The sequence below is a fragment of the Neoarius graeffei genome, chromosome 17, assembly GCF_027579695.1.
Source record: "Neoarius graeffei isolate fNeoGra1 chromosome 17, fNeoGra1.pri, whole genome shotgun sequence".
NCBI lineage: Eukaryota > Metazoa > Chordata > Actinopteri > Siluriformes > Ariidae > Neoarius > Neoarius graeffei.
The window spans coordinates 57,207,550-57,225,930 of NC_083585.1; the positions used below are offsets into that span (position 1 = coordinate 57,207,550).

General features: G+C 42.5%; 1 protein-coding gene across 2 annotated transcripts in view; it reads left to right on the plus strand.

The window, feature by feature from the left end:
* The window catches only part of mrps23 (mitochondrial ribosomal protein S23), a 32,681-nt gene that overhangs the window by 5,964 nt on the left and 8,336 nt on the right, over positions 1–18,381 (plus strand). The window contains exons 2-5 of one of the 2 annotated variants that reach the window (XM_060898207.1): positions 2,555–2,734; positions 2,832–2,909; positions 7,125–7,251; positions 13,940–14,084. In XM_060898207.1, coding sequence (XP_060754190.1) covers positions 2,555–2,734; positions 2,832–2,909; positions 7,125–7,251; positions 13,940–14,083 — 529 coding nt within the window. In that variant the 3' untranslated portion in view covers position 14,084. Of the gene's footprint in view, positions 1–2,554; positions 2,735–2,831; positions 2,910–7,124; positions 7,252–13,939; positions 14,711–18,381 lie in introns of those variants that run through there. The other variant, XM_060898206.1, reaches the window with a different exon arrangement.

Genomic DNA, 18,381 nt, shown 5'->3' on the forward strand with positions numbered 1-18,381 from the left:
GCACTTTTATTTTTTAAAGTACTTCATCTACTTAAGGGTTGTTTTACAATCAGGGTACAAAGTTTGTGTCACAGGGGTCCAAAATTCAAATTGATTCAAACTGGTTCTTGTACCAGTTTTTAAGTGAAGGACGAGTTAAAGAACAGATTCCAGGTAATTTTTTGACGTGTGTGTATGGTAGTTTTGTGTAATCTGCTATAAGATAAAGAAGATTAAGTGTCGCTTTAAGCAGGGCTGGGAGAAACAAATGAAGTGATTCTCGGAGAGGAGTTTTTTTTTGACAATTCAGAATCCGCTACTTCCATAGTGCTTTTAAATATAAGGCTGAAAGCTTTGTGTTAGTTGTCTCTAATATTTATGTCCCAATATCTCGACCACATTTTAGGATGAAAATAATCATTTTAGATATGTTATTTTATATTGAAAAATTAGCTGTCTCGGAGAGGACTTTTTTTTGACACAATTCCATACTAATTTGATCAAAAATAGTCTGAAAACTTACTGGCATTCAACATTAAAACTTAACTATGTTTCCAATGATATGGAACCAAATATGTGTTTTATGGTATAAAGAATGATTTAAGTGCATCCCTTTTGGAGCTACCTGTGGTCAAAAAAAGCACTTTTTCTAAATGATATGAGTAATTTTGCTAAATATGACATATATTGCCATACATTCACCAAAAATAACGTCATCACCAATTTTTTTTTTGCATGGTAAATAGAGCTATCACAGGGCTACAATAAACAAACAAGTCAAGCCTTTTGATATTGAAGATAATAAGTGTTAAATGTGATTTCTAGCTTGTGTACCCTGATTAACCCTTAACAATGTTACACAAAGATCGATCCATAACAGTTGTAAACGACACTTAATTCCACAGGGTGTCGATAATGGTGGACACCGGTGAAAGTGATCACTATTATTGACACCTCACGTGACTTTTCAAACGCGCTTTTAGATACAAAATGGCAACTGTCAAATGAAAGGGTAAGAAACAAAGTAGGTTTCGACAAGGAGATCATGAAATATTGGTGAATTTGATCAGTAAAAACACATCCATAATCTTTCCACCATGCTCACCTGCGATGATAACGTGAGTTTTGCTCAAATTGTTGATCATGCAATAAATAAATAAATAAATAAATAAATAATCTCCGGTGGGCGGCACATTGGTGTTGTGGTTGGCGCTGTCGCCTCACAGCAAGAAGGTCCGGGTTTGAGCCCCGTGGCCGGCGAGGGCCTTTCTGTGCGGAGTTTGCATGTTCTCCCTGTGTCCGCGTGGGTTTCCTCCAGGTGCTCTGGTTTCCCCCACAGTCCAAAGACATGCAGGTTAGGTTAACTGGTGACTCTAAATTGACCGTAGGTGTGAATGTGAGTGTGAATGGTTGTCTGTGTCTATGTGTCAGCCCTGTGATGACCTGGCGACTTGTCCAGGGTGTACCCCGCCTTTCACCCGTAGTCAGCTGGGATAGGCTCCAGCTTGCCTGCGACCCTGTAGAAGGATAAAGCGGCTAGAGATAATGAGATGAGATGAGAATAACCGAAGACTGTGTGTTATTCAACATTTCATATTTTACTTTCTTTTTTATATTCTAAGAATGCAGTTTATCAGAGTGATGTTTACTTTATCAGAGTGATGTTTACTTAGTGTTGTTGTCTTCACAACCAGTAGTGCACTTTATCAGTGTTATCAGTGTGTTTACAATGTTTGCACATGCAAAATTGCTACTATTAATTAAAATCTGTTCAGAAAGGTTTGTAGCCCCAAAATGCCCGTTTTTTTTTTTTTTTTTTGATGGAAGATCGTGATGATAAATCGAAATCAAGATTTTATGTTAAAAAATCGTGATATGACATTTTTGCCATATCGCCCACCCCTAATTCAAACAAACGATATGAACAGCTTTCAGTGCAGAATGAAATTTAAAAGAGAAATTCTGATTTCCAAATGACAAATGAAATTTATCCAAGAAATTACCAAAGGATGAAGGAACTGAAAACTCAATTGCAACAATTACATAGCATTATACTGAGACCTACAAGTTTTTAGCTAGAAAGAGCAGCCTATCAACATGCTCTGGCTTTAAACATGAGCGAAGGCAGGTCACAACATTGCCTCCAGTGCTAAATAGTCTGTTGTTCCGACATAGTTAGCTTTTCTCTCTCACCTCAATCTGTTACCTACTCTCACGCCATTAGGGGGCGAACCGACGCATGTAAGGTTTCGTTACTCCGCTTAAGGCTTGCTTGCTTATTTAGGCGGAGTAATGAAACCTTACATGCGTCGGTTCGCCCCCTAATGGTTTGGTGGAGTACTGGTCAAAAAGTGCTTGATCATATGCAGCAGAGCTCGGATTTGAAATGGAAATAAATCGCGATTTTCATTTAATTTAATCGTGGCAGCCAAAATCGCGATTTTCGATTAAATTCGATTAATTGTGCAGCCCTAGGTGAATACCTCCAACAGTACAAGCCACTGTAAAATCTCAGAGTATAAAATGGAAATGTGTGCTTCATCCTGAAGTTTCTTCTTTTCTGATACTATTCAAGGGTTCGAGATCTTATACGCTCTGGAGTCATCAAAGAGTCGAAGAAACCTGTTTGGTTTGACGTCTATGCTGCGTTTCCTCCGAAGAGAGAACCCGTATATGTGAAACCAGTGAGGATGGTGCGGCGGAAAACTGAGGAGAACGTGCCTGAGATCTTTTACAAGGAGGATCAGATACGAGCGTAACGTCTTAAAGATTTGTCTGTTTGGTGTTTGTGTATTGAATTTTTATCATAAACTGTAATAATAAATAAAGTTGTGCTCTTTTCTTCCTGATAGGAAATTCTACGAGTTGTATGGAAATGGACCGAAAGCATTTGATCTCACAAAAACCAACTTTGTATCAACCTGCCAAAGGTATGATGATCTTCTTTCTCAAAGTAATTTATATTACTTTTTGACAGTTTTCCAAGGGTTTTATGGATTTGAAATGGTTACTGAGGTAAGGAAAGCACCGAAGTTATACATAACTTTTTTCATAATGCGTCATTTATCACATGCCTCTGCTACAATCAAACACCAGCAGAAAAAAACAGGACTCTAGTTTAGTTTTGTGCCAAAATCCACCTGCTCAACTCCCCGACAGCTCTTTTTTTCTAATAATTACTAATCGGATTTAATTTAATTAATAACTAATTTAATATTATAACTATAGACTAAATGGTTCCAGGTAAATTTGGAGAACAAGAGGTGAAATGCACAGATTTGGCTTGAAACAAGTTCTAAATAAAATACATAAACCTTGAAATATATAAGATGTAAGCTCATGGATGATGTTTACCATAAAGATGTTCTGAGACATACAAAAAAAGATCAGAATTGGATCGGACTAAGATTAATCAGTGCGTTGTATGTCCGTGGTCTCTTGATTAGCCACATATATATAAAAAAATCTCTGACAGCAAGAGAACACACTCAGTTCTTGAAGTTGATGTGTTGGAAGCAGGAAAAATGGGCGAGTGTAAGGATCTGAGTGACTCTGGCCAGGGCCAAACTGTGATGCTAGATGACTTGGGCCGAATCCCATTTCACCCCTTGGCCCTTCCCCTCCATTTTGCGCGTTCACGTGAAGGGGTAGGGGTATCCCAATCCCAGTTAACGCGAAGGGGTAGGGCTTCTGTACCCCTCCAAACGGAGATTTTCCTGGAGCTGACTCCGAACGAAGGGGTTTGAGTGATTTCCCACAATGCCATGCGGATTTCAGCGAGATTTCATGCGGATTTCAGAAAGATGGCGGTTCCCGCGGCGAAAGATTGTCATAAATGTATTTTCTCCATTATTTACGTGTTTTAAGTTGTTATCCAGAGGAAACACGCCGCTTGATTCGCTTTCGAGCTGAGAATGAGCAGCGATTTCTGAAATCCAAGCTGCTGCTAAAAAGCTTTGGGAGTGAGTATTGGTTTCGGTTGCTTGACTGCGTACGTTTTGTTCTGTTATTCTCGCTTTTATTGTTTACATGAGTGTTCTGACACCTCATTCTGTCGGATGTGGTGCACGAAGCGCCAAAGATATCCCATTCAGTGGTGTTAGTTAACAAATCACACTCTGCCAGCAGAGATTTCTGGTTCTGGCTCTGACTGTAGTGGCTGGTCGCAGCCAATGACGCATTTGGTCGCGTTTTGCTAACGTAAACGCTGACGGAGGTACGCGATGACGTATGCGATCGTTGAAGGGCTATCCCAATATGTAGGGGTTGAATTTCAAGCCCTATCCCTTGTAGCTCAGTTTCAAGGGGAAGGGCCAAGGGGAAGGGGGAGGGGAAGGGGGAGGGGTAGAAATTAGAATTGGGATTGGGCCAAAGGCTAGCCCATATGGTCCAATCCCACAGAAGAGCTCCTTTAGCACAAACTGATGAAAAAGTTAATTCTGATACCTTTCTGTTTTAGCCAACATTAACTCCTTAGACCACTTTTGGTAGGTACTGACCAGGGTTCTAACGAGACCAAAATATCAGCATAGTGGCACCAGTCATAATGGCTGGGGGTTCGGGGGCCACCTTAGGCTGCTGAAATCTCACGGGTTCTACGTGCTTGGAGATGCATTCTAGTGCATTTCCTGGCACTTGCAGGCCTCCCTGAAAGTCACTCTTTTTTTTTTTTTTAGTAATATGAATAAGATTTTATTTGGCAAAAGTTGCTGTGATTGTTTTTGATTGCCACTTATTATGAAATAAGTAGTCTTCAAAGTTTGTTTGTTTGTCTGTCTTGAGCTAACGTCGCCATTTCTCAACGGATTTTCACCAAATTTGGCAAGTAGGTCTGGGGATGACTCGGAATTTTGCAGATATAAACAAAATTCATGTACGGGCCCCAGGGGATCCCCGGTGGGCCCCTGGGTGGTGGATAATTGGATTTTTGTTTGTCTTGGGTTAACATCACCATTTCTCCATGGATCTTCACCAAATTTGACATGGAAATCTGGGGGCAACCCAGAATTTTGCAAACACCGGGTAACCTGCTAGTAATTAGTCATCTCATCTCATTATCTCTAGCCGCTTTATCCTGTTCTACAGGGTCGCAGGCAAGCTGGAGCCTATCCCAGCTGACTACGGGCGAAAGGTGGGGTACACCCTGGACAAGTCGCCAGATCATCACAGGGCTGACACACAGACACAGACAACCATTCACACTCACATTCACACCTACGGTCAATTTAGAGTCACCAGTTAACCTAACCTGCATGTCTTTGGACTGGGGGGGAAACTGGAGCACCCGGAGGAAACCCACGCGGACACGGGGAGAACATGCAAACTCCGCACAGAAAGGCCCTCGCCGGCCACGGGGCTCGAACCCAGGACCTTCTTGCTGTGAGGCGACAGCGCTAACCACTACACCACCGTGCCGCCCCTCTAGTGATTAGTATTCAACTATATTAGTGACACATTGATGGAATAAGAATAAAACAACCAGTTGATGTTCACCAAGTGTCAGCTTTATTTTCAGCTTCAGCCATTCAATTACAATACATGACTATCCAGCTCTAACTCGAGGAGCGGCACGTATCGCGTGCATGGCATGTAAGCGCCTCTTAACACAGATGGCACTTTACCACGAACACAGCTTAAGGAAGGAGGTAAACGGGACCATCATGATCAGTGATAATCTCCACATGGAACGACTCAGGCAGCTATGCACTGGGTGCTTACGTGGACGGCGAGTGGAGTATTTCCGAATGTACGTAGAACGTTCGCTTGGCGGCGCGCAATCGCCACCACATGGGGATAACAAGAGAAAATTGAACAAAAGGCCATGTTTTCAAGATTTCAAGTCTTATTAGTGTAGTGGCAACTTTTGCAGGCGTATCAGCAATATTGTGGGCGTAGCGGTAAGGAAACACTGTGTATCAGCCTGATGCGCTGAAAAGGCCTAGTTAGAACTCAGCTAACCACTGCATACCGGGAACACCCCATAGGTTTGTGCCATTTTGGAGATGCTCAGACCCAGTCATCTAACCATCACAATTTGGTTCTTGTCGAAGTCACTCATGCCCCTTTTCCACCAAAGCAGTTCCAGGGCTGGTTCGGGGCCAGTGCTTAGTTTGGAACCGGGTTTTCTGTTTCCACTGACAAAGAACTGGCTCTGGGGCCAGAAAAACCGGTTCCAGGCTAGCACCAACTCTCTGCTGGGCCAGAGGAAAGAACCGCTTACGTCAGCAGGGGGGGCGGAGTTGTTAAGACCAACAACAATCTCAAGACCGTGAAAGGTTGCCGTTTTTAAGCGCCGAGAAGCAGCAACTGTACAAACGCGAAGTCATTTATTATTATTGTTGTTGTTGTTGCTGCTTCTTCTCCGTGTTGTTGCTTCGATATTCGCGCCAAGGTTTATGCAAACGCAGCGACGTAACTGACGTATACAGCGACGTAATGACGTGGCTCCCCTTAGCACCACGAGCTATGGAAAAGCAAACTGGTTCTCAGCTGGCTCGCAAGTTGAACGAGTTGTGAACCAGCACCAGCACTGGCCCCGAACCAGCCCTGGAACTGATTTGGTAGAAAAGGGGTATCGGGTTCTTTCACTTGCCCATTTTTCCTGCTTCCAACACATCAACTTTGAGACTGAGTGTTGTCTTGCTGCCGAATATATCCCACCCCTTGACAGATGCCATTGTAATGAGATAATCAATGTTCACTTCTTTACCTGTTAGTGTTTTTACTTTGATGGCTGATTGGTGTAAAGTATATTCTTTTTTTTTTTAATATATATTTAATTTTATTTTCTTCAGGTGATTGGGGAGAGGGGAAGGCAGGACAGTTTGTAATATACATGAAAATGTGTTAAACACAGCTTTTGTCTTTTTTTCTCATCAACAAAGCCAAACTTATGGAATGACAGAGTGCTGCTTTAAGTAAAATCACTACAGCTATTTAATGGAAATGAGCAGACGCTGGGAAAGTTCTCAAACGTTTTTATTTTTCTCATGAATTATCCAGATAAAGACAATGGAAATAGCAAGAAACTAGAATATTTATTGTATGAGGATGTTCGTTTGGACCAGAAGTTTGTAAATATTTTACATGTGCTATTTTATCTGACCAGAGTATAATTAATGTTCACTCTTTGCGCGTTTGCTCAGATTTGTGGAGAAGTACAGTGAATTGGAGAGCAGGGGAGATGTGAAGCCAGAGATGCTGCTCGAGGAAACGGCAAAGGCTCTTCTTGCTGATGGTATTGTGCTCAGGAGGAGAGGAGGCAGACCTGCTGTGAGTCGCTGTTATGAATAAGAATTACACACCCTGTACCCTGCAGACGTATTAGTTGTGTTCTGCAGCATCATTTTATAAGTATGTAACCCTGTGTTTGGCTCTGTACTACAGTGTCTCTCATTCTCATTATCTCTCGCCGCTTTATCCTGTTCTACAGGGTCGCAGGCAAGCTGGAGCCTATCCCAGCTGACTACGGGCGAAAGGCGGGGTACACCCTGGACAAGTCGCCAGGTCATCACAGGGCTGACACATAGACACAGACAACCATTCACACTCACATTCACACCTACGGTCAATTTAGAGTCACCAGTTAACCTAACCTGCATGTCTTTGGACTGTGGGGGAAACCGGAGCACCTGGAGGAAACCCACACGGACACGGGGAGAACATGCAAACTCCGCACAGAAAGGCCCTCGCCGGCCACGGGGCTCGAACCCGGACCTTCTTGCTGTGAGGCGACAGCGCTAACCACTACACCACCGTGCTGCCCCTGTACTACAGTGTAATGATATGAAATAAAGAATAAAACACTGTGGGTCATGCTGGTGTAGGAAAATAATCAAGGATGCGGCTAGTGTTATGAAGCTGAATTACTGTTAGCACCCCGGAGTTAAAGGTTCTGGCTGCAAAGTTGAATTCTAGGCAAAATGTTCTATTTCTATTGCTGTTGGAGTTTCGAGATGTTGCGCTGCTGCGCACACACACACCCCGTGTATCCTATGTGTAAACGTTTTGCCGAGATAAAAAGCATCTCGCGTTTTACAATTCCGGAGATCACTGAAGCAAGTGAGCAACAATATCATGTGACCACTAGGGGGCGTGTTTGCCCGCCTTTTAACCAAAACAAGTCAGTGTGGACAAACATGGCAGACTCTGCTCTCCCTCCACCTAAAAGCCAGCGGCAAAGAAAAGGAAAGCCTTCCTAGTGAGCGCAACTGCAAGAGAAAGCAAGGTTAGATGGCGTGTCATTTTTCTGGACAGATAACTAAATCATTTGCTTAGGCCACACCAATTTAATTAGTTGGTTCTCGGATTTTTTCAGGAAAAATATGAAGCAAGCGGGCGAAATAAAATTTAAAAAAATGCTCTGATGGTAAAATTAGCGGTGGAAATAGACCAAACAATACAGGCAAACCAGTAAACAGAATTTCGACACACCTGTCAAAGATTTTACGCTTCTGTTCGCTGAATATCCTAACAATCACAAACACAGGCTTTGCAGGATTCCCCTCCACAGGCATGTTTCTTCCTTCCACAAGTCTTTATTGAAAGTGAAAGGGGCGATTTGATTGGTTTTCGATGTCACGTGACCTCATGTCACGTGACCTTTTCTGTTGGCGGGAGTTTGATTTCGATTTTTATTTTTTTCATTTTGCATTTTCTTCAAGCGGCGATTCCGAGAACCAACTAATTGAATTGGTGTGGCCTTAGCTATCTTAGCCTTAGAATGCATGTGCTCGACTCCACGGCAGCGAGTATGGAGTTATAAACCTGATGTTTTGATCTTACAGTGAAAGAAACGAGAACACAAAAGCAGTAATAGAGAAAAGATATATTCGTTTTTTGTTTCACGGATCTATTCGTGAATGTCAACCACAAATTACATTCCTGCAACTCAAAACTCTCCGAGGTTGAGGCAGAGTCACGATGTTTTCCTCACGTCGCCATCTTGGTGTGACACAGATTAGATGAGATTAAATTGGATTAAACTTCATTGATCCCTTTGGGAGGGTTCCCTCAGGGAAATTAAGATTCCAGCAGCATCATTACAGATAAACAGAGAAAAGAAATAGAGAAAAACTTATAGATAAATTAAGTATTTACATATACAAATATAAAAGAATAAGATATGGGGAAGAGAGGAGGTGGGGAAAGGGGGGAGAAGTGGGGTTAGGGTGTGTGTGTGTGTGTGGGGGGGAAGCAGGAAAGATCTTGCACGTTGTATTGCACATTGTCCGGTATTGCTTATTGTTAGGCTAGGCTAGGCTACTGCTCCTTCCCATCCTCTGTCCTCCTGTTACCCCCCCCCCCCCCCCACACACACACACACACACAGTTCCATAGTTATGCTAATTAGTTGTAGATCCTCATGTTTGGCTGTTTCTGTCAGGTCATTTCCTAAATGGAGAAATGCGACCCTCAGGACATCAAAATGATCACGTCTCGTTTGCATGATACTGTTCTTGCAAGACATAGGCCAAGTTTACATTAGACCGGATCTGTCTCATTTTCTTCGCGGATGCACTGTCCGTTTACATTAAAACGCCGGGAAACGGGAATCCGCCAGCGTCCACGTATTCAATCCAGATCGTGTCTGGTCCGGTGCTGTGTAAATATTGAGAATACGCAGATATGCTGTGCTGAGCTCTAGCTGGCGTCGTCATTGGACAACGTCACTGTGACATCCACCTTCCTGATTCGCTGGCGTTGGTCATGTGACGCGACTGCTGAAAAACGGCGCGGACTTCCGCCTTGTATCACCTTTCATTAAAGAGTATAAAAGTATGAAAATACTGCAAATACTGATGCAAATACTGCCCATTGTGTAGTTATGATTGTCTTTAGGCTTGCCATCCTTCCACTTGCAAGTGGTAAGTGACGCGCATACCCGATATGCACTGAGATCACACACACAGCGGCTCAGTCCCGAATTACTGCTCATGCACTTCACTCGCGCGCTCTGTGAGCTGCGCAGGGCCGGAGTGCGCACCCTCCAGAGGACACTCGCTGTTCAGGGCGGAGTGATTTGGAGCGCAGGATGCCTGCGGAGCCGAGCGTATCCGTGTATTGGCGTTGCTGTGTGCAGGCGAATCGTGTATTGGTGTTGCTGTGTGCATGTTAATCGTTTTAAAAACGTTAATCTGATGATCTGCTGATACGGTCTAATGTAAACCCCACCTTAGGAAAATGCCGTGCACAAAAAAAAGGAAAATTTCTGATTACTTTGCAGTCAGCACCTTTTAATTAGCTTTCGTATAACAGTGTGACATTTAGTGTTTGATAGTGTTACACTGTAGTACAGAGCCAAACAGTGTTGCATACCAATTACTGAGCAATTTGCCAATGATTTAAAGCACCTAATTTATTAAAGAGTTAGATTTGAGTTTTTTTTTTTCCTCCCCATTTATAGTTACATTTTGCATTGTGGAACATCCACAAAACAAATTACAGTGCCTTGAAAAAGTATTCATACCCCTTGAACTTTTTCACATTTTTCCACCTTACAACCACAAACTTAAAAGTTTTTTTTATTGAGATTTTATGCGATAGACCAACACAGAGTAGCACAGAATTGTGAAGTGAAACGAAAATGATAAATGGTCTTCAAAATTTTAAACAAATAAAAATCTGAAATGTGGTGTGCATTAGTATTCAGCCCCCTGTACTCTGATACCTCTAAATACAATCCAGTGCAATCAATTGCCTTCAGAAGTCATCTAATTAGTTAATAGAGTCCTACTGTGTGCAATTTACTCTCAGCATAAATACACTTGTTCTGTGAAGGCCTCAGTGGTTTGTTCGAGAACACTGAAGAACAAACAGCATCATAAAGAACTCACCAGACAGGTCAGGGATAAAGTTCTGGAGAAGTTTAAAGCAGGGTTAGGTTATAAAAAAATATCCCAAGCTCTGAACATCTCAAGAAGTACTGTTCAATCCATCATTCAAAAATGGAAAAAGTATGGCACAACTGCAAACCTACCAAGACATGGCCGTCCACCTAAACTGACAGCGCGAGCAAGGAGAGCACTGGTCAGAGAAGCAGCCAAGAGGCCCATGATCACTCTGGAGGAGCTGCAGAAATCCACAGCTCAGGTGGGAGAATCTGTGCACAGGACAACTACAAGTCGTACACTCCACAAATCTGGCCTTTTTGGAAGAGTGGCAAGAAGAAAGCCATTGTTGAAAGACAGGCATAAGAAGCCATGTAGGGGACACAGCAAACATGTGGAAGAAGGTGCTTTGGTCAGATGAGACCAAAGTTGAACTTTTTGGCCTAAATGCAAAGCGCTATGTGTGGCGGAAAGCTAACACTGCTCATCACCCTGCACACACCATCCCCACTGTGAAACATGGTGGTGGCAGCATCATGCTATGGGGATGCTTTTCTTCAGCAGGGACAGGGAAGCTGGTCAGAGTTGATGGGAAGATGGATGGAGCTAAATACAGGGCAATCCTGGAAGAAAACCTGTTGGAGGCTGCAAAAGATTTGAGACTGGGAAGGAGATTCACCTTCCAGCAAGACAATGACCCTAAACATACAGCCAGAGCTACAATGGAATGGTTTAGATCAAAGAATATTCATGTGTTAGAATGGCCCAGTCAAAGTCCAGACCTAAATCCCATTGAGCATCTGTGGCAAGACTTGAAAATTGCTGTTCACAGACACTCTCTATCTAATCTGGCTGAGCTTGAGCTATTTTGCAAAGAAGAATGGGCAAAAATTTCAGTGTCTAGATGTGCAAAACTGGTAGAGACATACCACAAAAGACTTGCAGCTGTAATTGCAGCAAAAGGTGGCTCTACAAAGTATTGACACAGGGGGGCTGAATACTAATGCACATCACATTTTTCAGATTTTTATTTGTTTAAAATTTTGAAGACCATTTATCATTTTCATTTCACTTCACAATTATGTGCTACTCTGTGTTGGTCTGTCACATAAAATCTCAATAAAAAACTTTTGTTTGTGGTTGTAAGGTGGAAAAATGTGAAAAAGTTCAAGGGGTATGAATACTTTTTCAAGGCACTGTCGCTCCTGTTCTCATCTGTTATATCAACTACAGTGTCTTGCAAAAGTATTCGTCCTGTTTTGTCTCATTACAAGCTGGAACTAAAATGGATTTTTGGGGATTTACACAACATGCCTACCACTTTTTTTTAAAGGTGCATATTGTGGTTTTTGTTTTGTTTTTTAAATTGTTTTTTTATGGAAGAAGATTCTCTGGTCAGATGAGACTAAAATTTAACGTTTTGGCCATCATGAGAAACGCCATGTATGACGCAAACCCAACACTTCCCATCACCCTGACAACACCATTCCTACAGTGAAGCATGGTGGTGGCAGCATCATGCTGTGGGGATATTTTTCATCTGCAGGGAAAGGAAAGCTGTTCAGGATTGAAGGAAAGGTGGATGATACTAAATACAGGGCAGTTCTGGAGGAAAACCAGTTTGAGTCAGCCAGAGGTTTGAGACTGGGATGAAGGTTCATGTTCCAGCAGTACAATGACCCTAAACATACTGCTAAAGCTACACTGGAGTGGTTTAAAGGGAAACATTTAAATGTCTTGGAATGGCCTCGTCAAAGCCCAGACCTCAATCCAATTGAGAATCTGTGGCATAACTCGAAAATTGCTGTACACCAATGCAACCCATCTAACTTGAAGGAGTTGGAGCAGTTTTGCCTTGAGGAATGGGCAAAAATCCCAATGGCTAGATGTATTAAGCTAACAGAGACATACCTCAAGAGACTTGCAGCTGTAATTGCAGTAAAAGGTGGCTCTACAAAGTATTGACTTTGGGGGGTGAATACCTATGCACACTTCAGATTTCTGTTTTTTCATCTGAAGTATTTTGTGTCACAATAAAACAACAATTTGCACCTTTAAAGTGGTAGGCATGTTGTGTAAATCAAATGGTGCTAACCCTCCAAAAATCCTTTTTAATTCCAGCTTGTTATGCGACAAAACAGGACAAACACCAAGGGGAATGAATACTTTTGCAAGACACTGTTTAAACAGTCTCTCCCTCTGCAGTCTCTTTTATTCCTCTTTCTCTCTGTTTACTAGTGGCCTAGTGGTAGCGTGTCCGCCTCTCGATCGGGAGATCATGAGTTCTATTCACGGTCGGGTCATACCAAAGACCATCATAAAAAATGGTACCCACTACCATCTGGCAAGGCACGCTGCAATACAGATGTGCATGGGGAGTTAAACTCTCGTGGTTACCAGAGGACTAGCCCCCCACTGTAACCCTAGCTATGTAATAGGCGAGAGGCCGAGGGCTACGGAAACGGAGATTGGCGCCGCCCGATGCGCCACCATCAGAGTTGGGCCTGGTTAGTACTTGAGTGGGAGACTGCCTAGGAATACCAGGTACTGGGTGTGGGAAGGACTTTGACTCTCTGTTTACATTAAAAATCCAAAAAACTCCTGTCAGAAAACCTATTGTCTGATACAAAGCATTGACACTGGAGACTCCTAATGTAAGCATTAAAACTTAACCAAATCAGCATTTAAATGTTTTCCTTTGTTAAATAACGTGCTGCCATTATTAAAAAGCGTACCACTGCACAGTTAAATGCTCGAACCTGTTTGGACAGAGGGTTGTGCATTATTTTCATAAAACAGCACAGCTTGGAAAATAGTTCTGGTTGTAACATGAACGAAAAGTTAATATTAACCTGCCCTTTGTAATACACCTTCAATTCAAGTCAAAGAACGTTATTTTTCCGTGAGGAACTTCATATGGGAAAAGTTGAAGTGCAAATGGCATGTTAAAGTGCTGAGTACTTGGTCCTAAAAGTCATTGTAGTATCCATCTTTATTTAAAGCTACACTTTTTAAAATTTTTTATTTTATTATTTTTTTCTGGGAGAAAAATGCATGATCAAGGGAGATAGAAGAAAAAAAAAAAAAACCATGAACCCCATGAGAAACTGACAATTTTTTTTTTTCACCAGGGGGCAGCAGAGAAACACAACCCTGTTCTGGCCATGAAGTTAACAGACATGTTGGCTGAACAGCAAAAAGATGACGTTCATGACGCACACACTCTGGAGGAGCACGCACACACCACTCCCACCGACACTTCACACACCTTATAGCGTAATATACTTTTGTTCATCTGTTCTTTATAAATATAAATCGGTGTAATGAATATAAAATGCAGTTTGCAGAGCACCAAGGATAAGTTTGATGACTATTTTCCTGATGAGCCTTCCTTCATTTTAGTCTCAACAGACAGAACTGAAAAACGGAAGTGATCTTTTCAACTTAACAAACATTTCTGTATTCAATCACAGATTTGTATTGTGGAAAAAAAGTTTGGACATCTGAGCATCACACCCATGTGTTTCTTCCCCAAACTGTTCCAAGCACACAGTTGTATAGATTGTAATGCTACAGCATGCATACAAACAATTTACCCTTCACTGGGACTGAGAGGCCCAAACCTGTTCCAGCATGGCAATGCCCCTGTGCCAAGGTTGGAGTGGAAGAACTTGAGTGTCCTGCACAGATCCCTGACCTCAACTCCACCAGACTGAATGAAATCTAGTGGAAGGCCTTCCCAGAAGAATGGAGGTTATTATAACAGCAAATGGGGACTAAATCTGGAACGAGATTTTCAAGAAGCACGTATGAGTGTTATGTTCAGGTGTGAAGAAAATTTTGGCATACAAAAAATAGTGTATGTTGTATTGTTAATGAAAATAATAAATTTTTCAACATCACTTGAAAGGTCTTTGTATTTAAACTTTATGAAGTCAGTTTAATTTTAAATACATTTTTGTTAAGGGTGGCTACACTATAATTTGAAATTGAAAAAGAAGAAGAAACCTTTATTTGTCACATGCACACTTCAAGCACAGTGAAATTCATCCTCTGCATTTAACCCATCTGAAGCCGTGAACACACCCAGAGCAGTGGGCAGCCACACACAGCGCCCGGGGAGCAGTCAGGGGTCAGGTACCTTGCTCAAGGGCACCTCAAGGGCCACCCCACATCAACCGAACTGCATGTCTTTGGACTGTGGGGGAAACCCACGCAGACACGGGGAGAACATGCAAACTCCACACAGAAAGGCCCTCGCCGGCCGCTGGGTTCGAACCCAGAACCTTCTTGCTGTGAGGCGACCGTGCTAACCACTACACCACCACCGTTGCTGCCCAGAGCAGACAAGAGCTTTTATTAGATGTGTATAATCAGAAGATGTACTCTGACTTTAATTATATTTCATTAGTCTCATCTCGTTATCTCTAGCCGCTTTATCCTGTTCTACAGGGTCGCAGGCAAGCTGGAGCCTATCCCAGCTGACTACGGGCGAAAGGCGGGGTACACCCTGGACAAGTCGCCAGGTCATCACAGGGCTGACACATAGACACAGACAACCACTCACACCTACGGTCAATTTAGAGTCACCAGTTAACCTAACCTGCATGTCTTTGGGGGAAACTGTGGGGGAAACCGGAGCACCCGGAGGAAACCCACGCGGACACGGGGAGAACATGCAAACTCCGCACAGAAAGGCCCTCGCCGGCCACGGGGGTCGAACATGGACCTTCTTGCTGTGAGGCGACAGCACTAACCACTACACCACTGTGCTGCCATATTTCATTAGTGTTTCATACTATTGTTAACATTCTGCTTGTAAATTTATGATTGATTTATTATACCGCTAGACTGCCAGTGCTACGAATTAGCTATGCTATAATTAAGCACTAAATAAATAAACTGTAACAGTAAATTGTTGGGCTGATTATTTTCTTAACAGCACATCTTAAAGTGCTATTCCTCCATATGTCTAAACAATATTTAACATGGAATATTTGTTTAGAGTGTCTGAGAAATAAATATAATGTGATATACGGACACGAGCGTTTTACTGTGAAATACGCCACTTGTATTTTTCATACGAACTATATCTGGGACCTAGAACAGCAACTGCAACATATTTAAATAATATTAACTGGCGTTGAGTGGTGTCACCTCACAGCAAGAAGGTTCTGGGTTCGAGCCCAGAGGCTGGCGAGGGCCTTTCTGTGCGGAGTTTGCATGTTCTCTCCGTGTCCGCGTGGGTTTCCTTCGGGTGCTCCGGTTTCCCCCACAGTCCAAAGACATGCAAGTTAGGTTAACTGGTGACTCTAAATTGACCGTAGGTGTGAATGTGAGTGTGAATGGTTGTCTGTGTCTATGTGTCAGCCCTGTGATGACCTGGCGACTTGTCCAGGGTGTACCCTGCCTCTCGTCCATAGTCAGCTGGGATAAGCTCCAGCTTGCCTGTGACCCTTTAGGACAGGATAAGCAGCTACAAATAATGGATGGATGGCGTTGAGTGGTCATCATCTAACACTGTCTCTGCCTGCGGCAGATTGTGTACTAATATCAGAAATCTCCTTCCAAAGTTTCCTGTTATGTGTAGCTTTGTCAAGGTCATTGGTATTGAGACCAGACCACTGGTATATATTGTCACGCCAATACTTTCTCAGTGTTCCTCTGTTCTGGTTGCCTTCCATCATACCTTCACCACAGATCTTAATAAGTCCTTTTTCTGCTCATTTTACATGGCCAAAGAGTTTGAGAGTTTTGCTCCTGATTACATTCATTATGAGAATAATTTTAGTAGCTTCAAGAAGCTCCTTAATTTTGATGTGGTCTGTTAACCTGTGGTTTGTCATGAACCTTAAAATATGGTTTTGAAAGGTCTTTATTTTTCTATATAGGTTTGCCGTCCAGTTTACACATTCTAGTCCATGAAGGACGACTGGTAAAACATATGTGTTGTAGGTTTTGCTTTTGATATGAAGAGGAATCCTTTGAGAAGTTAAGAGATCTTTGTTTTCGTAAAAAGGCAGCCCAGCCTAAACGTATTCTGTGGTTAATAGCAGTAGAACCAGCATTAGTGCATGATAACTTATGACCAAGGTAGACAAACTCAGTGACTTGGTCATAGCATTGAGTGGTATATCGGATATATTCCATTCAGCTAGCATGGTACTGAATGAGGCGAAGTTGAGTTCAATATCATGCTAGCTGAATGGAATATATCTGATATACCACAAAAAAACATTCATTATTATTATTATTATTATTATACACATTCCTTTCGGGGGGCGGCACGGTGGTGTAGTGGTTAGCGCTGTCGCCTCACAGCAAGAAGGTCCGGGTTCGAGCCCCGTGGCTGGCGAGGGCCTTTCTGTGTGGAGTTTGCATGTTCTCCTCATGTCCGCGTGGGTTTCCTCCGGGTGCTCCGGTTTCCCCCACAGTCCAAAGACATGCAGGTTAGGTTAACTGGTGACTCTAAATTGACTGTAGGTGTGAATGTGAGTGTGAATGGTTGTCTGTGTCTATGTGTCGGCCCTGTGATGACCTGGCGACTTGTCCAGGGTGTACCCCGCCTTTCACCTGTAGTCAGTTGGGATAGGCTCCAGCTTGCCTGCGACCCTGTAGAACAGGATAAAGTGGCTAGAGATAATGAGATGAGACATTCCTTTCGGGTGTTCAACACGTCTTTCTCTTTCAAAATTCTCCTAAAATCTTGCGTATTTAACAAGGCAAACCTGGCAGCCATGTTTGCTTTCAAATTGTCACAGTCATTCGCTAGCGCGGAAGTTTTACATGTAAAATGGCATTTTCAATTCACTGCGACAGTTTACTGCAGGCGCCACCAGCAAACAAGAAAATGCTTGTGCGCATGTGCTACGGAAAACTTTCTCACTGAATATTTGCATCAGCTCCAACGTGTGACATGTTCTCTTGACAACCATGCAATATCAAACCATATTCAACGCTCATTATCCATTGGGTAGAGTGACATAATACATATAGGATAAGCGATATGCTAACAATATAGCATGCTATCAAGTCAAATGAATGAAACCCGCTAGAAGGGAATAGAAAACATTCTTTATTCCATTGAAAAAGTGTCCTATATATATATATATATATATATATATATATATATATATATATATATATATATCTGGGGATCACCTAGGAGGAGCTCAAATCTTTTACTGGGGCTAGAGAAGTCTGGACTCACCTTCTCAGTCTGTGGCCATTTCAAGCCTTGACAAGAAAACTGGCCGATGGATCAATGAATGAATTATAACTGGTCTCTTGAGTCTTCTAAGCTTTTCTTCTTCTGTTAAAATTCATTTTCTTTCTTCGCTTAAGTTTTGCCGTCTTTCTTTTTCACTTTCCCGTCTTCTTAGTTTTTCTTCTTCTGTTAAAATTCATTTTCTTTTTCCTTTGTTCTCCTCTGCCATCATTTCCAGATGTATAATTCCATATACTTTTAAACTGGAAGTTGTTATTATTTATTTCGGCCCGCGTGAGCGGAGCACCATACCTAAGAAAAAATGGTAAACCCATCGAGTCAACTAACTGGCCACTTGCTCCCGGC